This window comes from Pomacea canaliculata, linkage group LG6, assembly GCF_003073045.1.
Source record: "Pomacea canaliculata isolate SZHN2017 linkage group LG6, ASM307304v1, whole genome shotgun sequence".
Taxonomy (NCBI): domain Eukaryota; kingdom Metazoa; phylum Mollusca; class Gastropoda; order Architaenioglossa; family Ampullariidae; genus Pomacea; species Pomacea canaliculata.
Window position 1 is genome coordinate 7,780,061 of NC_037595.1, and position 22,804 is coordinate 7,802,864.

Genomic DNA, 22,804 nt, shown 5'->3' on the forward strand with positions numbered 1-22,804 from the left:
CGGTTCGTCTCTCGTTAGACAACCTGGACCCCAAGAGCTCCCCCCAGGGGCCCATATTGATGCCGGGCTTAGCGCGGACACCCGATCGACATGGTACGCCTGCTGACAGAACTCCCGCCCTCAAATCGTCCCCACTCTCGGCCTCCAAGTAGCTAGATTACAGGAGCACGCCACAACTCCCAGCCATTAACAAGGGGAGTTTTTATTAATTTATACTTCACTTGTATTCCCGTACCTCATGTTTCGATGATATTCAATGTTTTAGTATGAATATTGTTCCTCATAATATACATATCGCATATTTTAGTTATAATTAACAAATAATTTATCTACAAATATTGACACTCAAGCCTTTGGAAGTACATGTCGGTTTATTGCCTCACTCCTGTGTGATCTCAAACCATATCAAGATCTATAACTCTAACACCTTACCTTGCGGCTCGAGCAGACGACGCGTCTGAAGCTTGTGCAATGAATTAACGGTGTGGTTAGTTTTCTTTTTCATATACCTGTCTTTTTTCTTTTATAAAGTGTGCCGTTGCAGATTTAAGACTAATTTTATACATTTTTTTGTTACCAGTCTATATAAAGTACGGCATTGACCCGTGAGATGTGTTCCACTTATCTGTTTCATTGTCGACACGATCTACTGCGCATCTTTGCACTGAATCGACACACTCAAAATTTGGCACACATAATTGATTATCCTACGTACGTATATCTGTGATAACAATTTCGGATTTAATGAAAGTTCATTGCTTTTAATGTTAATGTAATTTAATGTATCACGCTTTTTAAGTTTTAATTTACGATTAATAAAATTTCCAAGAAATCGTTTCCCTAATTAGATGGGTTTTCACCATGTTTTGAAAAAAAAAAGAATTATTGCGCCTGCATCAAAGAGACTTAAAGTTTTATACGTAGAGTATCCCATCGTAATCAGAGAGAAGTATTTACATGCAGTTTTGTTGCGTATGCATGCAAGTGTTAATTCAGTAATTTCATAAGCTGTTTCAACTATAATCATAAAATTGTGTATCGATCTACGCGCTTTCGCCGTCGACGTTTTTTTTTTTTTTTTTTTTTCAGAAATCTTTCTAAAAGACAAAATGTACGAAAATGCAGTGACTGTGTCATTATGTACAAAAATTATCCATATGTATTTTGATTTGTTAATTGTGTTTATACTTAATTATATATATAATTATTAGTGTATTGTGCACTTTAATTTTGTTCTTTTGATGGATTCATCGTTACGCTTCCAGAAGAAATAAGGCTTTAACTATTTGTATCGGTGCAACAGGAAGAACGGCGCAGGGATCTGAGAGACCCAAGGAATGAACTTGGAGGCGGAGCCTATTGTGAGCGTGATGCTTCACATCAGTCATAACGGTTCTCTGTTCATCAAAGAGCAGGAATTCAGTCTGCTGTCCACGGTTGGACAGCTTAAGGAAGACATGGAAAAAGAGGTGCCTACGTGTAATTGTCAGTGTCTGTGACCAAGCGTTATCAATAAAACACAAATGCTGACACATGACAGCGTGATGCTCCGATTATATTAATTGTTCTATCTCAGGCATATTCGTACGTTCTTTCATCCTCTCTACCATTCATTATCGATCGCGCACTATCAACTCTTATCAAAACTATGCGAGACTAATTTTGCTTCAATCGTTCTATGAACAAGACGATGATCACTCGACTTACTATCGATTGCTGCATTGATGCAATGAGTATAGTTTCTTTAATGCCAAAAAAAGACAACACTGTTGCACGTCATGTGTCCACACAGATCTAATCTTATACAGACTCGATAGAGTGTGGAATGGAAAGGAACCTCTAATTAACACACCCCACCCAACCCATCATTTCTATGTCACTCTACAGTCACTCCACTGCTTGTCTTTATCACATTTTTGACAAACCACCAGCTAGAATTAATGAGGAGGAAATTCTAAAAGGCATCCCCACACTTAAACAGCTTAAAGCATCGTTTGCCTCAATGCTACTTTTGAAAAAATCAGTTCTACACAACTCTTGAAATTCTACATAATGAGACATGAAAAGAATTTGAACCCTCAAGAAAAAAATCATGACACCAATTTAAATTTATCCTTGTAGTACCATGTTACAGTAGTGCTTTGGCAATTGCCATCATATTTGAAATAGTAGACACTTTATGATTTCTGTTGACCATCACTTCTCTGATCTTTGTCATCCTGTATGTGTACCTATAATGAATTACAGCTGGATATCCCGCAGCGGCATCAGCTCTCTGGAACGAATATGCAACAGGGAGATAGACACCTGAACCGCGGCATCACTAGACCCCTGCTGCACAAGAACGTTGATTTGTCGACAAAGCATTGAAAGTGACCTACATTCAATGCCATAAATGACGAGATGAAGATATGAGCATTTTTGGTTATCAAAACGATATTACAAGCACTACAAACTCCCAGCGAGCACTAACGTCAATTGTCACGGGCACAGCATGATTAGTAATGAATCTCTACCTTCGCGACTACTACAAAAAATTTGACTCCTGCATGTCCAGTTTACATGGTCCTCAGTGCAATTTTTTATTTTTAAAGGGCTATCGCATTTTCTCTGTAATCCAGACATCTTTCGAACAAGCGCAGTTTCCCATCGCCAAGGTGTCTTTACATAGAAGCGAAACCACCCTTTTTTAATTTTCTCGCCGATACATCGTAATCAAATGTGAATACCACAAGCAGAAGCGTTCTTCATGATATACCTTCTCTTAAGCCCACACCCTAAATCACTGCCAAACTGACAATGCTGCCAATTACTAAGGCTCAAGACATCTTCTCCATCTCAAAAGTTAATATCGGTGACAGAGACAAGGGCCTACGCCTGCTCCTGACATTATAAAGAGTTATTCCCTTCATCCGTAACATACCATATCTTTCAACACTTCTTTGAAATATCTGTTTGGAAAGATTCGTCGTCTCATATATTAATCCAGCACTTGCGCATCAAATGCCAATTAAGCTTGATGCTCAAGAGTAACATCATGATCGAAAATCGATTTCACCAACACCTGAACCGTGAGGAATCCAGTACCTGTATTTGTGGCAACGGGCTACGGGGGGGGGCCACCGGTGGGGTGAAACTAGCTCAACTTCTTCACTGACTGTATTTGAGCATGCCGAGATTGAAATTGTTTTACTTAAGCTGCAGTACTCTACGCGCAGTCGACGCCTGGACCAGCTACGCGACAGTCACACAACCGATACAAGCCTTTGTATCTTCTCTCTTCATCATCGTCTAAATCCTTCTTCTCCCCCTAACCCACGCACACCACCCCCGTAAGGTGCCTGACAACTCAATGCTCCATTACTACAAAAAATTGACTTTATTCAAGCAATAACCCTCAACACGTTTCCATAGCCAACTGAGGATGCACAACAACCTGTGCTTTCCACAAGAAACTTCATCTCCCTTCTTCTAGGTCCAGACGCATTCCTGTTAATGACGTGACCACCTTCCCAGAACATGGCACATTATCTTCTTATGAGTCTGTCAACACAAGGCTAACAACCATCTTCCACACTTCCTGCCTCCACCAACCACACTGAGAGAGCTTCGCATCTGCAGCCCCTGATCGAGATCTTCCCTACTTCTCCCTGACATTTTCCAAGGATTTCGAAAGCTCGTGGCCTAGGAATTGCTCCCACAAAGAAAACATCTTGAATAACTAACCAGTCAGTGGAACTGTGTTCACCATCTCCAGGCTCGCAACCTAAAACACATCTACAGTTGAAACCTCTATCAATACCTCGCTTTTTACTCCGTTCCTTATTTTATTTGTGTTCTTTTCTCTTTTATTAGTATGCAACTCTTGACCTGCCCTGAACTGACGTGAGAACAAGCTTATACAATTCAACATCATCCTATTCCACTAATCCACAGTTCCCTCACAACCAATCATAAGCGAGACACTCTTACAGCATCCTGATCAACACTTTAATCTTTGTAGTTATATGACAGAGACACTAAGAGTTAACAGTCAGTCACTGGTTTTCTAACATACAACGTCCTAATCCACCTATAGTTGTGGTTACGTGCCGTAGCAACTGATTCAGTGCCAGTTGAGAACTGTGACCGCAGGATTCGCACGCTCCAGGTTTAGATCTCCATCGTGGCCACCACTGCTCTTTCTGTGCACTGTGCATCTGTTTCATCTGAGCTAGCGCTTGACTGTGATAATACACTTTAAGCTGCATAAGAGCCTCAACACCCTAGAAAACGCCCGCCCAACTCTCATATCCCTCCACCTAAACTCTTTCGAACACATCAATTATATTCCTCATCATCCCTCTATTGCAATCATCCAAATACCTATTCGATATGTAAATGTAGTCTCTTCAGTTATATCTCTACTTACGAAATTGATGGGTCTAACATGTAAAAAAAAGGATAAATTTTGCTTAGTCTATTATCCTCGTAAATAAAGATTTCTCATTTTTTTTCTCTCAGGCACCTGAAAATAGATACCAAAATAATGTCAAACAAAGGAAACAAGTGACTTTATTCAACCAATAACCAATCACTGTTTCCAGTGAATTCAATGTTGAATAAGCTATAGGAACATGTTATCACATACACAGACAGTAAACAATACATTTTGAAAGACATCACTGGGACAGCTGCAAAAGTTGCTGCAACCACAAATGCAATCCACTGACTTCTTTTAATATGAACATGTTACACATGCCTCCTTAAAAAGGTCTGTAGCTGCAGCAGTTCATCCCAAAGAGCCATGACCATAATCCCCAAAGTTCAGCAAAAAGGCAGTGGCAAGATCATGCTTTCACTCCACTGTTTCTCCTGGCAAAGTTATTCAGGTTTTTCTCTTTTTTCCAAATAGCTCTCCAACTGTCCCTCCTTAACTCAAAGCTGTGCAAGCAAATCTGATCATAACAGCAATTTTCATATTATGCAAAAAAAAATTTGTTTGCAGTGTAACAACTTGTGTATCTTGTCATCGACCTAAGAAGAGAATTTATTTATCTCCTTTAGTTAATTCCTTTTACACATTAGAAGTTTGTAATCTTGCCTCTATATATGCTGTTACCTAGGGCATCATTCTTCATACCTTTCACACATTTTTACAGATTCAACAACATTAATCTGGCAAACAGAAATTCTTGAAGCATACAATGCTCTATTAATGGAATTTACTCCAAAGTTTGAATGCACACAACCTAGGACATTACCAGAGATTCCAATGCCAATGTCCTTCAACCATTTGGATTTTAAGTGGTACTCCTTTCACACATTTTGCCTAAAAATACATTTAGGAATCTTTAGAAATAACTTTCTCCATTCCAAACTTTGTAAGTGAAAATGTTGGATATAAAAAAAGGATACAATGAAGTCGGTTAAGGACAGGGTGTAAAATGTGATGTTAATGTGGCTAACAATGCAGCACATACCTTGCAAACTACTACTGTACTAGTAGCTTTAGCAAAGAATACCCACAAGATACATTTCATCAGTACATTTTTAATTGTTATCTACAACCAAAAGTTTTCATTCAGGGTGAATTCAGATGCAAATGCAAAACATTACTTTTCATTCTTGGTTGCTGTTCAGGTTAATTTATGTAGAAAAAAAAGTGTTATTTTGTTTTATAACTTTTACATTTGTCCTCACTTTAAGGATGACTGTTTGGTCAAATAGCTAACAACAACAAAAAAATGTCATTTGTCCATTTTCCTGGTGCTATGAAATAATGGTAAATTTAGTAAGATATATTACATGGGAAGACTGACAGTGAGAAAAATGTGATAATACATGCAAGAGAGAATAAGAGAACAAAACAGATGGCAAAATGAACATTTATGCATGAATCATGATGATGTCGTTGTTGGACAAATTATGCTCCACCATGAGCAAAATTTTTTTTCTTTAAAGACTTACCAGATGACAAGAGACTCCCATGGTTATATCATCTCGGAAGTAAAAGAATAAGAAAAAATGCCATTAAAGGCATGATACAATGGCATTTTATTGCATTACTATGAAAAACTATATATTGAGCAGCCACAGCGTGCAAAGAAAAAACTCGGCACTGAACCTTATGGCAGTGTTTTGTTACAAGTGTATTCTTTCTTATCTGCTTTACATTTTATCTTACTAAAATAACTGAGAGTACAGGCTGAAGGAACGTACAGGTTATATTTTAATTTTAAATGTTGAGTAACACATGAGTGAAAGATGGATTCTAGGAGATAACAACTTCCATCCTAGATTGGCCTACTATCTCATCCTAAATGTGTTAAGTACTATGGAAAAGGGAGAGGGGGTTGGTGTTTTACGCTATGGCTAAATCACGGCAGGGCAGCCAGTCCTGTAAACAGACGCCACATGCAGAGAAAGAACAGCGTGCCTGAGACAAGAGCTGGAGCCAGGACAGCCAACTTTCACTGTATTGGTGACAGGTGCTAACTTGCACCACCGGACTGCCCACCTGTTAAGTACTTGGAGCTTATGACATAATCCTTACCATTACCTATGTTCTACATGTTAAATTGTGTTAAATAACTAAATTCGTAAGTTTTTGCATTGGTGCTTGAATTTTTTTTTTTTTTTTTTAACAAAATGGACAAATTAAATAAAATTAAAGTTTCAGTAAGGCATATTCCGAAATGTTACTGTGTAACAAAAACAATTTTCAAGAAGTGAACAAATTAAATAAAATTAGAGTTTCAGGTAGGCATGTTCTGAAACATTACAGTTTAACTAATAAGCAAAACAACAGATCTGGTCAGAAACAGGTCAAACTAACTTTTCTAAACATCAAAGAAAGATGACAAAGTCGTTGAGCGTCTATGTACAACAACAAATCCTGTCATTCAAAAAAAAAAAAAAACCACCAACAAAAACTCAAAGTAACAGAGCAAATGAAAACTATGCATTTCAGCAAACATTGGGTGCACATTTATAAAAGAGAGAGAAAGTTTGTGTGTTTGTGTGTATATATATACAAATTGATTAGCTACATTCAGTGAAGCTTAAAGCCTAAGAGGCACATGTCTGATTCTTTTTTTTCAGCACTCCAGCTTAACACAGGTTCTTTACTTTCCCTATTTTTCTATTTGTAGTTTTGTTACTTTAAGGATTATAAATGAGCTCATGACACCACTTGCTCCAAAAGGCTCCTCACACTTCACCAACTCACCACATGTGGTCATATGCTTCATCCTAATACATTTTCTGTTCTTTAGCTTCTGTGAAGTGTAGTCTTTAGTTTTCACCACCTCTAGTTTATAGGTTCATAGTTCTTGTGCTTTCATGCTCCACCAACCTCCTCTGTGTGTGTGAATGAGTAAGCATGTAGTTTTCTTTTTTGTTTTGTACTTTGCTCCAGAAAATCTCCTGATAAATACAGTGTTTTAATCAATAACAACCGATGGTGGTTCCCTGATCAATATTACATTTTTATATAACATCAAAAATTTACATCACTCATATTCTTGTCAGCAGGAGAGAGCCCTCTAATCTGACAAAGGCAATGGTGTTACCAACACAGATAAATACTATACACACTTCTGACTGCAAATAAGGCAACCAGGAAAGATAGCAGAAATGTGCTGCAAGGGCACATACAACATAACGCACAGACTTCTGAATCTAGATTTTACAAGACCAATGAAAAACAGTTACGGGCTGAAGATTTTAATGTGATTTCCTACTGCCAAAGATGATAATATCTAACTGAATTTCTCATCACCAAGAAATAGCATATAAAGTTAATAGTGTAGTTTTTTTTTAAAAAAAAGATGTCAGCAAATAATTTCCCCCAAAAAAAAAAAAAAAAGAAGAAATAAAAAATTCATATGACAGTTTCTTGAATTCAGATCTGTCAAAACATTTTCATTTGCCAACTAAATATTTTTATGCCATCTTTTCAATTTTATTTTTTTATAATAGTAAAGTATACCTGAAAAAGAGGTAGGGAAAATTTAGTCATACTGTCCTGTAGACTCCCTTCTAGGATTCTGCATTTTCCTGAAAGTTGAAGCAAGATTCAAGAACTGAAGTGGCTGTAGGGTCAGGCAAGGAATGGTACTGGCTCGCCACTCATTCCTCCAGGACAACAGGAGTGATGTGATAGTGGAAAAGAGGGAATCATTGAGGACATCTGGCATCATCAGGACGGCTTTATGTTGGCCGACATGTTGGGCTCTCTCCTTGATTTTCATCTTCATCAACATCGAGAAAGCCAGTTATTCTATAGCCCATGTTCATAAGCATCACTTCTAAGGGGTCAGCATTCATTCGCTTCTGGTTGGCTGATGCTGCATCGTCCGAGTTGTTCACTTCACGCTCATTTTTTGAGCCATCCTTCAACATACGAAAGACAATTTAATAATCATGCTATTTTCCTCAATTAAGAATGTTTAAATATGCCATATTTATAATTATTAACATACAAATATGACTATAATGTAAATAAACTTTTGGAGATAGGAAACTGAAAAACAAGGGAACATGTGACAGCTGATCAGAAACTAATGGACAGACCCTGGTTCACTCTGCTTCAAGCCAACTAGCTGCCTATTGGAATTTGCAAGATGACACTTCTTCATTATTTGGAAAGCCCTGTCACTATATTCTTACAGTTTTGATACAATCTCAATGCTGCCTGCTTATTGGTTTTCCCCCTTGAACTGCTTTAGTTCTTTCTATTATTGCTAGTACGAGCACTATCTTGAATTGCCCCATGGGGATCAATAAAGTTGCACTGTATTCTCAAAACTGAGGTGGCAGGTGTCAATCTGTTCCTGTACCAAGTTGTTTTTTTATATATCATGATGGGTAAGACGGCTTCAGCAAATTCTATTACAGATTTTGCTAGGTCTATCCAGTAATTACATTTCAGCATATGTGAGAAAAAGCGCGTTTGTGTGTGCTTGCACATATTATAGGTAAGATTGTGGATTCTGGAGTACTACAAAGTCTGTTTGGTTGTGGAATATTAATCTGCTTTGTTACCACCTAACTAAGCATACATCGTTTGCCCTTTGCAAACTGTAGTGCACAAACTAAACGAAGACTTAAAAGTAAAGCTAACAATTATTGGGCTGTTTCCAGTTTTCATAAATAAGGCATCAGTATCTGGACAGCAGATGATGGCTGGCAAATAATATCACAGTTCTTAAGGGAAACAGACTTTACATACATAAAAATAGCTGCTGATGTCTGTATCACTGACTTTTTTCACTACCTGATGTCTCAATGCAGAGTAACAAAAAAAGTGCAAACCAAGATTTTTCTGGATTTTATTGCAGATATTATTTTAGAATTAGGTAAAAAATAAAAATGACCACTGTGTCCATGTGCACATATAAGCTCAACACACCAGCACCAGCATGAACACATATATCGATATTCTGTAGAGAAAAAGTATACCTCTGCCCGTGGACTCCAGAGTCTGACCACAGGATCAATGCCACTTGTTGCTAGGAGACAAGATGTAGGATGAGGCTGCAGGCAGTTTACAATAGAGTCATCGCCTCTTAAAACCCGCACTATGTTGGTGGTCTCTTTCTCCCATATGAAAAAGGACCCATCATCAGATCCAGCTACGATGTATTGCCCATTGCTATTGACAAAACAAATGTGATTTAGACAACAATGAATATTCTTGCCCCAAAATAATTTTTAAAACCATGAGCAAGCTATGACACATAATTCCTAAGTTTCAAGGTTTTTGGGGTGTTAGACATCATGCTGAGCTGTTGAAGCCATGACTTGGATTTAGTAAAAACCCCTTTGCCCGGGTTGCAAGACCTGTCAGATTGATACCTCTAAGGCAAATCACAGCAGCCAATGCCATCTGTAAAATTCTGAAGAATACTTGAACACTGACATGCTGCTTAAGGATCTGTAATTTATTTTCCGAGCTTTCATTGTTCTGAATATTAATGAGTCAAATATTGATTGGAATTAAGTAAAGCTAATAATTCTTCATCCATAAGATGCTCTTTTGCCATTCTCTCACTTTACGCAGCACTTTAAAAGTGTGAAGAAATTAACAGAAGCAATGAATTGCCTCCCTGTCAACAAATCGTTCAAAGCATTTCTCCTTGTTACTGAGGATTACTATTTGATTATCTCACTAGATAGTGACAGGATCAACAACAGACTTGCTTACTCATAAACTTTTGCACACAGATCTTATGACTGATTAGTATTTGAATTAGCCATTACAGAGATTGAAAATACAGACTCCAGGTCCTCTAGTAAGGTATAAGATGACGAGGTTTTGACAGGAATATTGTACCAAACGATGTTTGAATTTCATCATTTTCCTATGGAAATTGGGAAAGATTGTAGTAGAAGTACCTTGATTAAAATATATTTTAAGACCACTTCTCATTTCTATTGTAATACAACAGTGTATTTTCCAAGGAATTCATTTTCACAAAAACAATAAAACGGCACAAAATTAACCCTTATCACCTTTACGGGCCTCTGCTGGGTGCGAGTTAGGACTCATTTCATGGTGGTGGATCACTTATGTTATGCACTATGCTGGTGTTTAATGTAGCACTCTAGTAGTGTACTAAGTTATGTCTTTCTTTGTAGAGGGTAGGGATCAACTAGCTCCCAGGACTGTCCCTTTCTCACGTCAGCTGCATGCATAATAGCCAGTCTTGAACTGCCCACCCGTGGCTAGTGGCAACTGGACCTATTGTTACACCAAAAGTTATGAAGTTGCCTGAGCCATTTGGGGAGACCATGACCAGACAGGGTGGGGTGAGGGTGACCATGGGGGCTGAGAAAGGTTGTGATGAGACCGTGGGAAAAGAGGGTAGATGGTTCTGGAACGTTTGACGAGAGACAGTGAAAGTAGCTTTACAGCTGAGAGAGGCTTTTTTGGTTTTGGAAGTGAGAGTGGAGACCGCAGGCCAGCCACCGAGTGAGACTCTGAATAAAATCTATGGTTATGCGGCAATATCCATCTTTGCTGTGTTCTTGTACGACTAGCCACCCCTATGTAGCCATCAGGAACTGATGTGTTGGTTACATTAATAGCATGAACTCTTTACATTTGAAGGCCAAATGAGAAAACTTATTAACCCACAAAAAACTACTTTCCATCTTATGCATAAGTACTTCCATCAAGTAGTTTATTTCAAATAGCAAACAAGACCTTCCAAAGAAGTTAGCTTCCTTGATGTCTGTAGTAGTGTTGCAATGGCCACAGAAGCGTAACTCATAGTCATAGGCCATCTGCTGCCAATGCTTCTCCTGAGTAGAAAATGCTGCTTTGCGTCGCTGGCTGCCAGTTTCCTCTGCTCGAGAACTCTCACTGTCATCTGCACCTTGAAACAACAGCACCAAACAACGCAGATCTTCATCAAATGCCTACATTAGTTTCCTTTTTAACATTAACCACTCAAACATAAAAACAAAGTCATTTATACTAGTAGGTTAATATATTAGTTCCCTTAGCTTGTTGTAAAGATGTGTAGGTAACTTTCTTTTGTCCCATGTGAAATGTTTATGCAGTAAGTGAAGGCTGCAGCCAATCTGAACTATCTAAAGCATATATATAAATAAACTATTGATTTGACAAAAAAATCTACAAGCTTGACATTAGGACTGGGGTTCTGATCTATGTGGAAATTGCGCAGTCAATAATGACATTCATGTTTCCGGTGAATAAAATGTGATTTGTAGCTCAGATTTTGGGAATTATTATTTTGTAATTTAATCCAGTCTTTTGAAACAACAGAAACAACTGTCTTCAAATAAGAGATAAAAACATTTTATAACCCTTTTTATAATCTTGCTACTACTTGCCTGCAATGTTATTTACCACCAATATTTTTCTTAAAAAAATTTCTGCTATTAATATGTCTTAATCAAGAGGTTTTGAAGCAGCAGGAAATTTGAAGCCAAGAATGTATCAAACCTAATATCTAGTCTTGCTGCCAGACTGTGTATTTTCTCTATGTTCCTCCAAGCTTTAATATAATCTTAAATTTATTCTTTTGTAAAAAGCATCTATGTTCATGTTTCAAGCACTAACCATTCACTTTAGAAAATAGGACAGCCTTGATGTCACGTTCCAGGGCCTGACAAGCATGGGATGTTGCATAGTCTGGGAACTTTGTCTTGAAGATGTTCAGGCAATCATATGCTTCCTGCACCCAGCCCAGCTCATGCAGACAGCGAGCCATGCGAAAGTGGGCCTTCATGTGATTAGGCTCAATGCTGAGAGCTGTATGGCAGTCTCGTAATGCTGCGTATAGGTCCCCATCCCTTCCAGCAAACACAGAGTTATCTCAATCACTATATCTTAGCCAACCTGACATAACAGCAACTGCTGGAGGCTGTTAAGGTGTAGTCAACATTTCCTACAGACGTCCAATGAAGTCAATATATTTTAATCTCTTTGATTGCAGCTAGTCATGCAGGTGCCCCAAGATGTGCACTGGATTAAAAGTTATTTACTCACATAACATATTCAATGATTAACTTCCTTAAAATCTGGCTGATGCTTGCTAAACATAGACACCTATTCTTTGTTTCTGCAGCAAGCATTATGTAGTTATGTTTCAAAATGTTTCCCTGTATAAACTTAAAATGATGAAAAATAACTCCACAGAAATGTAAATTTATGTAGTACATTCTTAAACATGTTTAAATCTACACTGTTTTAGGACAGCCTTTCACAAATATGTTGCATATCATTCTTTAAGTAGGGCTTGCCTCACTTATTCCATGCTTGTATGCTTCCCCCACAAAACAAGAATTTAAATTTGAAAGTCATGATATTGAGCGATTTTAGGCCTTAGTGGTCTGCCATATTTTTACTTTAGTAAAGTGGTCTGCGGTCCGAAATACTTTGAGAACCACTGCCTTACACAAAAACTAAAACAGAACTGTTAAAATATCTAACTTTTAAAAGCCTTTTTCATATAAAAAGTGCAGTGTATCACTGACAGAAATCAGTCTTAAAGCAAATGTAAGACATTGTACTTGATTAATACAATTTTTATATGACAACCAAGCAAAATAGAAACACAAACTGACCATTTGCGCTTCATGTATGCTGCAGCTCGATTGGCTAGAAGAACTGGTGTGCCTGGTGAGCGTGCAATGGCTTGATTATAAAGGTACACAGCTTTACTGTACTGTTCCTTCTCAAAGCATGTGTTAGCATGCTTCTTCAGTCTGTCTACCAATGCAGTCATATGAGGTGCATCCCCACGAAGCCTTTGCATGAAAATAATAAAATTCAAAAATCAGAAACAACAGGTTTATGAAAAATGTCATATAAAGTTTCAAAGTCCATCACTGCATTCAAAGTATCAAATGCTGATATAAAGAACTAGTTAAAACTACTTATAAATCCACTTTGTCAGTTGATGTGGCCATCTGCTCGTTTTTCCTCTGACCAGTAATAATGGACGAGCACAACCATTTATTGCCCCACTTGTAGGACACCTGGAACCCCTACTTGCAAAAGTGAAATGGCAACAGCTGGTGTGATCTAGCCATGTGACCCCACACAACACCTTGTTGAAAACTGTCTTTCAAATCACCTTGAAGGGTGGTTGATGTCATAGTGGTCAGAAAAAGAAATGGATTACTAACTTGAAGAAGTGGACTGGTCAACCTGTGCAGGACTTGCTCACTAATGCCCAAAACAGGCATGAGTGGCAGGCCTTCTCAGCTGCCATGTGGCACCCCCACCCCCAACAAGATGAATGATAACCACTTGTCAGTAAAGGTATTCATCTATGTATGTAAAAGTATGTAGGTACCTATGCAAGCATGTAAGCCCTCAGCATTCTCCTAGGATCAGTCTCTGATTTTTGATTTAGTGTTTGTGGAAATAAAAATGTTTATAAGCACTTAGGAAACACTTTCCTGCCATAAGCTTAAACAATAAAGTCACCCATCCTACCTTTTTTTCTCTTGCTGCTGTTCAGAAGAACCACCTTCATCTGACAAACTGGAATCGGGGTACAACGTCAGTGTGGTGGTAGGTGCAGGTAGCACTGAATGCCGAGATATACCATTGGTAACACCATTTGCTGTTGTTCCATTGCGATGCAGACTATAACCATTGCTGCTGACACATGCTGTTGCACCTGTTTGTTTGTATAAAAGGCATCAGTAAATCCCTGAAAATAACATGGGCCTCCAAACACAGGATGCATCTAGGGTAAATTAAGCCTTGATTTTAGTTTTTCAATCTTTCACTATTAACTCATTCTAGATGTAATACCTGGATTTAGAGTTACATCTATATTATGAGTGTATATATATATATAACAAATTTTGGAAGCAAAACTATTAAAGTTATGGAGTAAAACTGTTCTAACAGAAGAATCTAAACGTTCTTATCCAAATGCTGGATATTCTCTGAATTGTTCTCCCTGAAAAAGTGAAGTATTTGATGTGGCATTTTCAGAAAGACTTCTACACAAAACATGACACTCATTGTATGATACTTGGATACTTCCCACAAATAATGCACCCCAATAGTTATAAACAGATATGAAAAACTACTATCTAATTCAATCATTTCATAAGCCTCTATAACCTGTTTTTCTATCATATAGTTAGCAAAAGGTCAGGATCATGAACTCCACCATTTCAAATATAAAAAAGTGTAAAGAAATGGTATTGTGGAATTATTATCCAAAGCTAGTAGTCAGACCTTTGGTAGCTCCAGAACCAACGTAACAGGCAGATGGCAGGGCATGCAGCTGACGAGCTGTACGTTTGGCATTGATGTCAAAGAGGTAAATCTGTTCTCCACCCAAGTTTACCAGCAGTTCTGCCCCAGTAGGTCCAAAAGTCACATATGTAGAAGCTAGTGTTCGATATCTTTTACGGTAGTCAGGCTGCTTTTGTGGCAAATGACCTATTGAAGAACCATAGACCCAAATAGTTTTTCACAACTCTCAGTCAATTATTTAATAGTAGAGAGATTCAACTAGAAGTTTCAAATACTTTGGTCATTCACTACAACTTCTCTATATTTGTTACTTTCAGGGGCTGGTGCACCAATGCTAAAACTTAGCTGTAAGCTAAACTACTACAGACCCCAGTTTACTATGTAACTTGTACCTTATAAGTTATTACACAAATCAGCTGTCATAGCTGTTAGTTTTTTTCTGTCTTTAAATTATTTGATTAGCCTTGCTTTGTAAAAACTGCTTTGAAAATAACTGACAGATCAAATCATGAACTTAAAATTAAAAATAATAAAAATATCCTTCTAAAAAATAAAACTTGGTTACTTGCAAGTACCCATTTTTAATATTTCATGAAGAAGAGGGTGACAGCACTTTACATCAGTTTTTAGTTATTACTCAATCCATATGACATTTTAAGATTACCTGCAATAAAGTATTGAACACATCCTTCTGGAAGACTGTAATCCTCTCCTTCTACTGGCTCTAGATGTGGGTGATCCCAAGGAAACCTAAATATAAAATAAAAATAAAAATAGTACACAGAGGAAAGAAAGAGACAAACCTGCATTCCATTCATTATTAAAAAATACACTATAGTTGATAAAATATGTGAGAGAGTAAACTAAAATTTTGTGTAAATAAAGCTAAGAGAGAGAGTGTGTGTGTTTGTGTTGCTTTGCAAATCTGCACTTCATGATCCTAACTAAACTTTGCAGTGCTCCCTTTTCTAGGAAAGATTGTACATTCTGTTTGATTTATATATTTACAACATCAGTCTTATAGTTTTCAAGTCATCAACATTGATGTCATCTCATGGGCTTCCTTAGGGCCAAGGTAAGGATCCAAAAAATGAATTTCCAGATTGTTTGAAATAAGATCACAAACAATATTTGGTCAGCAATATGTAGTTAAAGTGATGACCAAAAAGAGAAAAAAGGGCTGTCCACTGAAACCAATTAGCAAAGGTTCATGAAAAGTACAGTGCAAATCTAAGCACAATTTTTAACCTTCTGAGGCATCCAAAGCATAGACAAACAAGCAGTGGTACTTGACCACATCATGTTCTTGAAACAAGTGTCTTAGTATTTCACTACACTAATGCCACAAATCTGAATTTATTAACCTTAATTTATTATTCATCACATGAACTGGCAGATCCATGGTTGACACCAACATCTTGGAAGAGTTTAAGAGAGTATTCTGTGGTATAACCTCCCATGTTAATGCCATTCTCTACCAGGCAAATATGAACCAAGTACAGCAATTATTTTTAAATAACCCTCCTGTAACAGCTTTTACTGGTCAAAAATAGCTTTCACCAGGAATCTAAATGTGGTAACAGATGATATAAAACTACTGAAAAATCATTCCGGACGATAAAAGGGAAGCTGCAAATGTAAAAACCAAAGTGGAGAGAAACCTGCAGGTTCAACAATAAAAGAAGAGATAATAATTAAAGTACCAAGGAAAAAATGTCAAGGAAGGAAGAAAACAGATGGTCAGGCAACACCAGGTACCAATGACAGTAAATTATAAAGCTGCACCTTGCTTTTCATAATCAAATTTATGACAATTATCATGAAACTCAAGCTGTCTTGAAAAGTTAATTATTTTTACATCTATAGAGAATTGTGAAAGCCCTGTTGCATGGTGGTTAGAATGTTGATCTGGTTCAAGGCCTGCTCTGGTCTCTGGCTCTCCCAACTGATGGCTACTTGATTTATCTTACAAGGCAAAGGCTGTCAAAGGAGAGGGTTGGGCTCTTAGGACATAAAGATTTAGAACCCCAAACTGTTTAGGTGGTTCCACCCTAAACTTGATGTATTGCATAAACAGACATGTTACCTAGATGATGCTTGATTTGGAAGATATCCTCTACATCAAACAGTGGAATAATAATCCTTAAGCTGCAGGAGTACCTGGTGTTTGGATCTCCCGGCAGCTTCATACTCCGGCATGCCAACATGCGTCGATCATACACCCGGACATAAGGATCATTAGCTCCAACTGCTATCAGCTCAGGGCGCAATGAGTTGACAGCAATACACTTGGCCTCTGCATGATCTCCCATATGAGCATTAAGATTGATTAAAATGTTGCTTGGGTGACTAGAGCTCATTTCTGGGCATCTCAGATCAAACTGCCTGTAAGAATAAAGAAGTGCACTAAATAAATTCTATCATTTAGATACAATATTTTGACATTTTTCTGCATTATAATATTTCACCTGCTACAACATCACATATATAAGTTTATTCCTTGTTTCTCCTAGCAACAACACCACTCCAGCAGACCTGGATTTGGGCAGCCCCCCTCAGTTGGGCCCATGTGGTTCCGACGTCCTTTGCCTTCCTTCCTACTGTTCTTTTCCAAGTCTGCTTTGGTCTCCCAATTCTCCTCTTCCCCTGAGGGTTCAAGTGTCTGGTTGGCAACGGTGTCATCTAGTTTGCGAAGGTGTCCTATCCAGCGCTATTGGCACTTTTTGATATCTTGGCTAGTGGTATTTTGGTTGGTTCTTTTCCACAGGCTGCTGTTGGAGATCTTTTTAGGCCATCTTGTTCCCAGAAAATGACGTAGGTGTCTGCAGCTTTTTGTTGATGGTGTTTGTCACTCTCCACATTTCAGAACAATACAGTGTATACAGAACAGTAGGACAGCTTTCACACTGGTGTTATAGATGCAGACCTTACTGCGGAAGGATAATGCTCTGGAGTTCCTGATGGGCGTAAGCTGTTAAAAGCATGCCTGGTCTTGTTGATGCAGCTTTTGATGTCATTATCTGCTCCACCGTCCTTGTTGACAATGCTCTCCAGATACACAAAGGGAAATTTTTCAGGATGTTCTCTCCTTGAAGTTGGATTGGGAATTCCTGCTTTCTGTTGATTCTCATTACTTCAGTCTTCTTTCAGTTGACCTTTAAGCCAGTCTTCTCTGCTTCCTCTGCTAGCTTACTCAGTTTGGTTTGTGCATCTTGCTGCCGATGAGATAGGAGACTAATGTCATCTACAAAGTCCAGGTCCTCTAGTTGTTAGGTGAAGGTCCACTGGATCCCACTGTTGTTGTCTTGGGTTGTCTTGCACATAATCCAGTCTATGACCAACAGGAAGATTGTTAGTGATAATATGCAACCCTGTCTTATGCCAATTTTCATTATGAAAGGTTTAGTGAGCTTGCCATTGTGGATAATTTGGTAAGACAAGTCTTCTTATAACCACTAGATTAGCTTTATGTTTATGAGATTAGGTGGAATACCACAGTGGATCATCAGATGACGTCCCTGTCGACACTGTCAAAGGTCTTCTTAAAGTCCACAAAAGTTACATTAAGGGAGGACTGCCACTTGAAAACTGCTCAATGATGATATAGAAGGTGGCAATGTGGTCAGTGCATGACCTATCCTGTGGAAGCCCTTGTTGTTTTAGTCTCAGTCTCTTGTCTAGTGCATTCTTCAGTCTCTCTAGAATTGCCTTTGTCAGGACTATGCTGGGGATGAACAGCAGCAGGATCCCCCGCAAACTGTTGCACTGGGAGAGGTCTCCTTTCTTAGTAACTTCACCAGGTGGCCTAGTTTCCAGTCTGTTGTTTCTTGGTCTGCCTTTAGTGCTTCTGGGGGTATGCCATCTGGGCCTGCCGCTTTGCCACTTTCCATGCTTTTGATAGCTTCGATGATTTCTGTCTTAGTGGGAGGGCTGGTGCTGACGTACATTATAAATTTATATATGTACAAATATACCACTATCTTAGAAATAAAAGCACTTTAATCCTTTAATTTTTAAAGCTCTCAAGGGAAGTTTTTCAAATGATATAAGTTAAAGACAATATTTTTAATAAATATAAATAAAAAGCATGAAAAATATAGACACATAACAGAGATGAAATATTTTAAATTATCTTTCCATTATTTTTCCATCTACAGCAGAATGACAAGAGAATATGGAGCTTACATGATACAGCCATCTTCAGCTGCACTCCAGAACACAAACGGCAAGTTAGGAGCAGTGGCAATGCGCTTGACCCTACCAGCATGACAGCTGAAGACCTGCATTGTTTCCTGCATGTTAAGGTCATGAACCCTGATCTTACAATCAGCAGCACCCGTCACCAATGTAGAGTCACCAGAAGCAGGCAAAAACTGTCAGTAAAAGTTATTCATACATTAGAAGCAATGCTACATAGCAACAACAAATAGTGAAGAGATATGTGGAACAGACTTCCTTTAGCCTGCTGTTGCGAGGAAAGACATCATCAACCATATGTTATTAAAAAAGGTGAAAATATTCTATTACAGGCATTCAATATTTAAAAAGCACTTCAGTAATCTCTGACATTACATTTTGTTTTAAAATACAAAAGAACTGTTCCACTCAAATCTGGGGAAAAATAAGAAAAGTTAAAAAAAATATAAATATGTGTTTATAAAGAGTATGCTTTCACTCTGACTTCAAAAATCCCATCAGATGTAAATTTTCATCTGTCTGTTTCTTCTGCCTTTACAAAATACTTGAAATAATAATATGCGTTAATATTTTAGTGGTATACAGTGCAGTGAGAAAACTTGGACATAGTGCAGTGTCACCTTAACAGAGAAGATGTTGCCCTGATGGCCTGTTCTTATGATAGTTTTGGATCTGTGTAAAAATGGGTCCCATAAGATGACTTGGACATCATCAGATCCACTTGCTAACAAACTGCAAAGAGACAACACACACATTTAAAGACTATATATATATATCAAAACTATAATAACATGAAAAAACGTCTTTTTAAAATTTCTTAACAATGTTGTTAACTATGATTGTAGACCATGGCCCAAATATAAGTTTAGTGGAATAAAAACCGTCAACTCTGAAAATGTTACCTTCCAGTTTCATTCCATTCCAAACAGTTCACACAGCCCTGGTGTCCATCCAGTTCTGCTTCTAGCCCCAGCCGACTGATCAGGGCTGGGGTTACTTGCAGAACACGTTGAAAACTTCTGTACACTTGATCCTTGAAAGAAAGAGGCTACTTTTTTTAAGCATAAATAGCAATATATTCTCCTGCTGAAAACAGAAGAACTGTTTCACAACCTATGGGATAAGTGATATAAATAACTTTTTTTTGAAAACAGCATTGAGAAAAGTCATTTTTGGTCCAAAAAATGAGATGAAAGCTTTCCGGAGCCGAATAATAATTGAAGAAAGTACTGAACAGGAATAATTTTAAATCCATACATATAAAGAATTATGGTTAGGCTTAATATTTAAAAATAATTTTAATATATTTTTTAAATATTTAAAGCAATCTTAAGCCAGAGTCTTCTATTTTAGCTTATGCCTTTAATAATTAAATGTTTTTCACCACTGTAAATGCTAGAAAATGGACCATCCATTTCAAGCTGTATAATACTAATTCTTTCAATCAAAGTTTACAAACAAAATGCATTCTCAGTTGTTTCAGTTCTGGCTCTTTTGTGTTCCAAGATGCAGCTTCAAAAGCCAGTTGTAGTGAAGTGATATTTCTGCCAAACCAGCTGATATTTTATTTACAGCAGCAAGTGTGCTTACCATATAAATAACAAAAAAGCATATTAAATACTAAATCCTATTTTTTTTAAATGTAATAAAGCATGGCAAATGCCATATTACATAAAAATACCCATTTTTTAGTATTACATGAAATGTCATGCCACTAGGGTGCATTATATGATAGACTATTTCAACTTATATACAGCTACAATTTTTTTTCCTCTAGTCAATAAACTATTTACAAGACATGGTAAATGTAGTGTCATATCGGTCTAGTGTTATGCTTTGGCTGTTGTTGCTAGGTGTGGTCTAAGATTATGTTGAACAATTTTCACTTTTCATCATCCATATAGTAATGGTTTTTGGTGCCAAAAGACAAGTAATCATATCAGCTATTTCAAATAGTATTTATTGATACACATTTCTGTCAAAAGACTGTAAAGTAGCATTCAGCATTAATTTTCTCATGTAAGTGATGCAATATTGTAAGGTAGTGAAACAGATAAGATGCACATGTGATAAATGCACTGCTACAGGTTCAGTGGGTCTGTATTTCACCTGTCCCTTTTTCAACTCCACCTCCTCATCTCTCTCTTCCCTACAAGGTACCCTATGAAATGAAGTCAAAGTCAGTAATGTCAGAATTTTTCCTGTGTTTATATTGATTTGAAACAGCTGGTAATGCATTTTACAAAGCTTAACATAAAAATTACAATGAAAAATGCTTCAAAGAAAAGTTCGCAAACCAAATATCTATAATGGTGTGTGTCTGTAAAAAGAGTACTGTAAAAAATTATAATAGAACAAATGATGAAAATTTGCACAGTGAATAAAATTAGCATGTGCATGCATGCTTAAAAACAAACATATAGAAAGACAGCATGACTGAGATACGTTGTACTAAACTTCCCAGTAGCCTGCAGGACCAGAGCAAGATAGGGTACATTAGAGCACCTGTGTTGACTGACCAGTGGGAGATGGGAAGACAAACAGTCTTCCACGTCCAATGACATAAGGCAGCCAGTTGGGTGCAAAAATCTTAGATTTCACTCAGAAACTATTGTATTTTACTATGGCATCTTCTCTACTTCATCAAACACTATGATGCACTGTGCCTATCTTTCATAATTAAGTTTGGAGAAGCATAGGTGCTACAACTACAGTGATGCATTAAAATATACACTTCGGTTAGGAAATAATTTAAGCTACAATCATCTGTATTCACCAACTGTACATCAATTTCCCTACACTTGTGTTTTAACATCTGACAATTTTTGAGCTTTTACTTTTTTTTTTTTGCCTTCGCCCTGTTTATCGCTGGTATCATGAAGTACATCCAATTGGCTTGCTCGTCAAGCTAATATCTGTTTCTATATTTCAGCACTGGCTGCTTCTGAACAAGTGACCCATGGCGTTTTTATCAATATTCTTTAAAACCTTTGTCTTTTTCTGCGACTTGAGCTCGAGGCGTTAAATAGCGGTACGAATATTTTCCAGAGCACATTAATTTTGCATTCAGTTTGTTTTTAAATACATCCTGAACTAAATAAAGACGCTCAAACTCGAGCTCCGAATGCATCAAATTTTTCTCTCAGTGAATTTTTTTTAAAAATAAACTTATCACCATACGCTGCACAGCTCTACAAAAGCATATAGGGTTACATGACGAGACATCGCTTGCTTCAAGAGTTAAAATCTGTGGAAACATTGCATACGACAGAAAAATCACATACACACATCATAGTCAACTTACATTTATTTCTCTCTGCCACTTCCTCTTCAAAGTCCAAGGCGGATTTGCCATTTTAAAGCCTTCTCACAGGAAATAAGTTTAATTCTTCTCGAAAACTGAATGGCGTCTTCATATATAGAGAACGGCTTTTTGAGTGACGATGTTACACATCAATCACAATAATGTCCCCCCCCACCCCATTCGTACACGAAATTATAATAAATTAGACAGCGTTTTCTGGTGAGGGACAGTGTTGATAATCCTGTCGCGGCCAAGGATCAGTGCTAGAATATCAGCGTCTGTTTTCAGGTATATTAAATTGTGGAAATGCAGGTTGCCCAAACACAATAAATGACGTCATAATATCAGGGCAAACAAATAACTGCAAGCTGCAATATTACACAAAAGATATAAGATACAAGCATCAAATTAATAATATTCTGTCAGTCTCTCGTCCATAAGGCATCTCTCTCATCTATTGCCCTCCGATCAGAGAAATCCCTCTTTCAGTCTGAGACTTATCAATGTTTGTTATGATCGAAGGCTTGACCTGGGAAACGTGTACATTTATGGTTGTCATAATAAAA

At 37.5% G+C, this 22,804-nt stretch overlaps 1 protein-coding gene and 1 long non-coding RNA gene across 3 annotated transcripts; one reads left to right on the forward strand and one right to left on the reverse strand.

Moving 5' to 3' along the window:
- The first annotated feature begins 393 nt into the window (after window positions 1-393).
- Window positions 394-2,275, forward strand: LOC112566308. 2 transcript variants are annotated; one of them, XR_003099554.1, is made up of 4 exons: window positions 394-487; window positions 581-711; window positions 1,304-1,469; window positions 2,248-2,275. It is a non-coding gene; the product is annotated as an uncharacterized LOC112566308 (long non-coding RNA). The 2 variants fall into 2 exon arrangements; XR_003099555.1 differs by having other exon boundaries at window positions 465-482.
- A 2,256-nt stretch (window positions 2,276-4,531) lies between these two features.
- LOC112566902 (WD and tetratricopeptide repeats protein 1-like) lies at window positions 4,532-22,787 on the reverse strand. The gene is made up of 13 exons (XM_025243325.1): window positions 22,239-22,787; window positions 19,837-19,967; window positions 19,555-19,666; window positions 18,923-19,110; window positions 16,898-17,122; window positions 15,402-15,487; window positions 14,717-14,923; window positions 13,958-14,144; window positions 13,081-13,263; window positions 12,074-12,306; window positions 11,192-11,363; window positions 9,445-9,637; window positions 4,532-8,376 (listed from the first exon to the last, which is right to left on the reverse strand). The coding sequence occupies exons 1-13, from the start codon at window positions 22,287-22,289 to the stop codon at window positions 8,194-8,196; spliced, it is 2,151 nt and encodes a 716-aa protein (XP_025099110.1). The 5' UTR covers window positions 22,290-22,787; the 3' UTR covers window positions 4,532-8,193.
- Between the last annotated feature and the right edge of the window lie 17 nt (window positions 22,788-22,804).

Coding starts and splice junctions, on each gene's coding strand:
- LOC112566902 (XM_025243325.1), bottom strand. CDS start 22,289: ATGGCAAATCCGCCTTGGACTTTGAAGAGGAAGTGGCAGAGAGAAATA. Junction 19,667..19,836: donor GAATGGAATGAAACTGGAAG/GTAACATTTTCA, acceptor GTCTCTTTGCAG/TTTGTTAGCAAGTGGATCTG. Junction 13,264..13,957: donor CAGCAGCAAGAGAAAAAAAG/GTAGGATGGGTG, acceptor TTTCATGCAAAG/GCTTCGTGGGGATGCACCTC.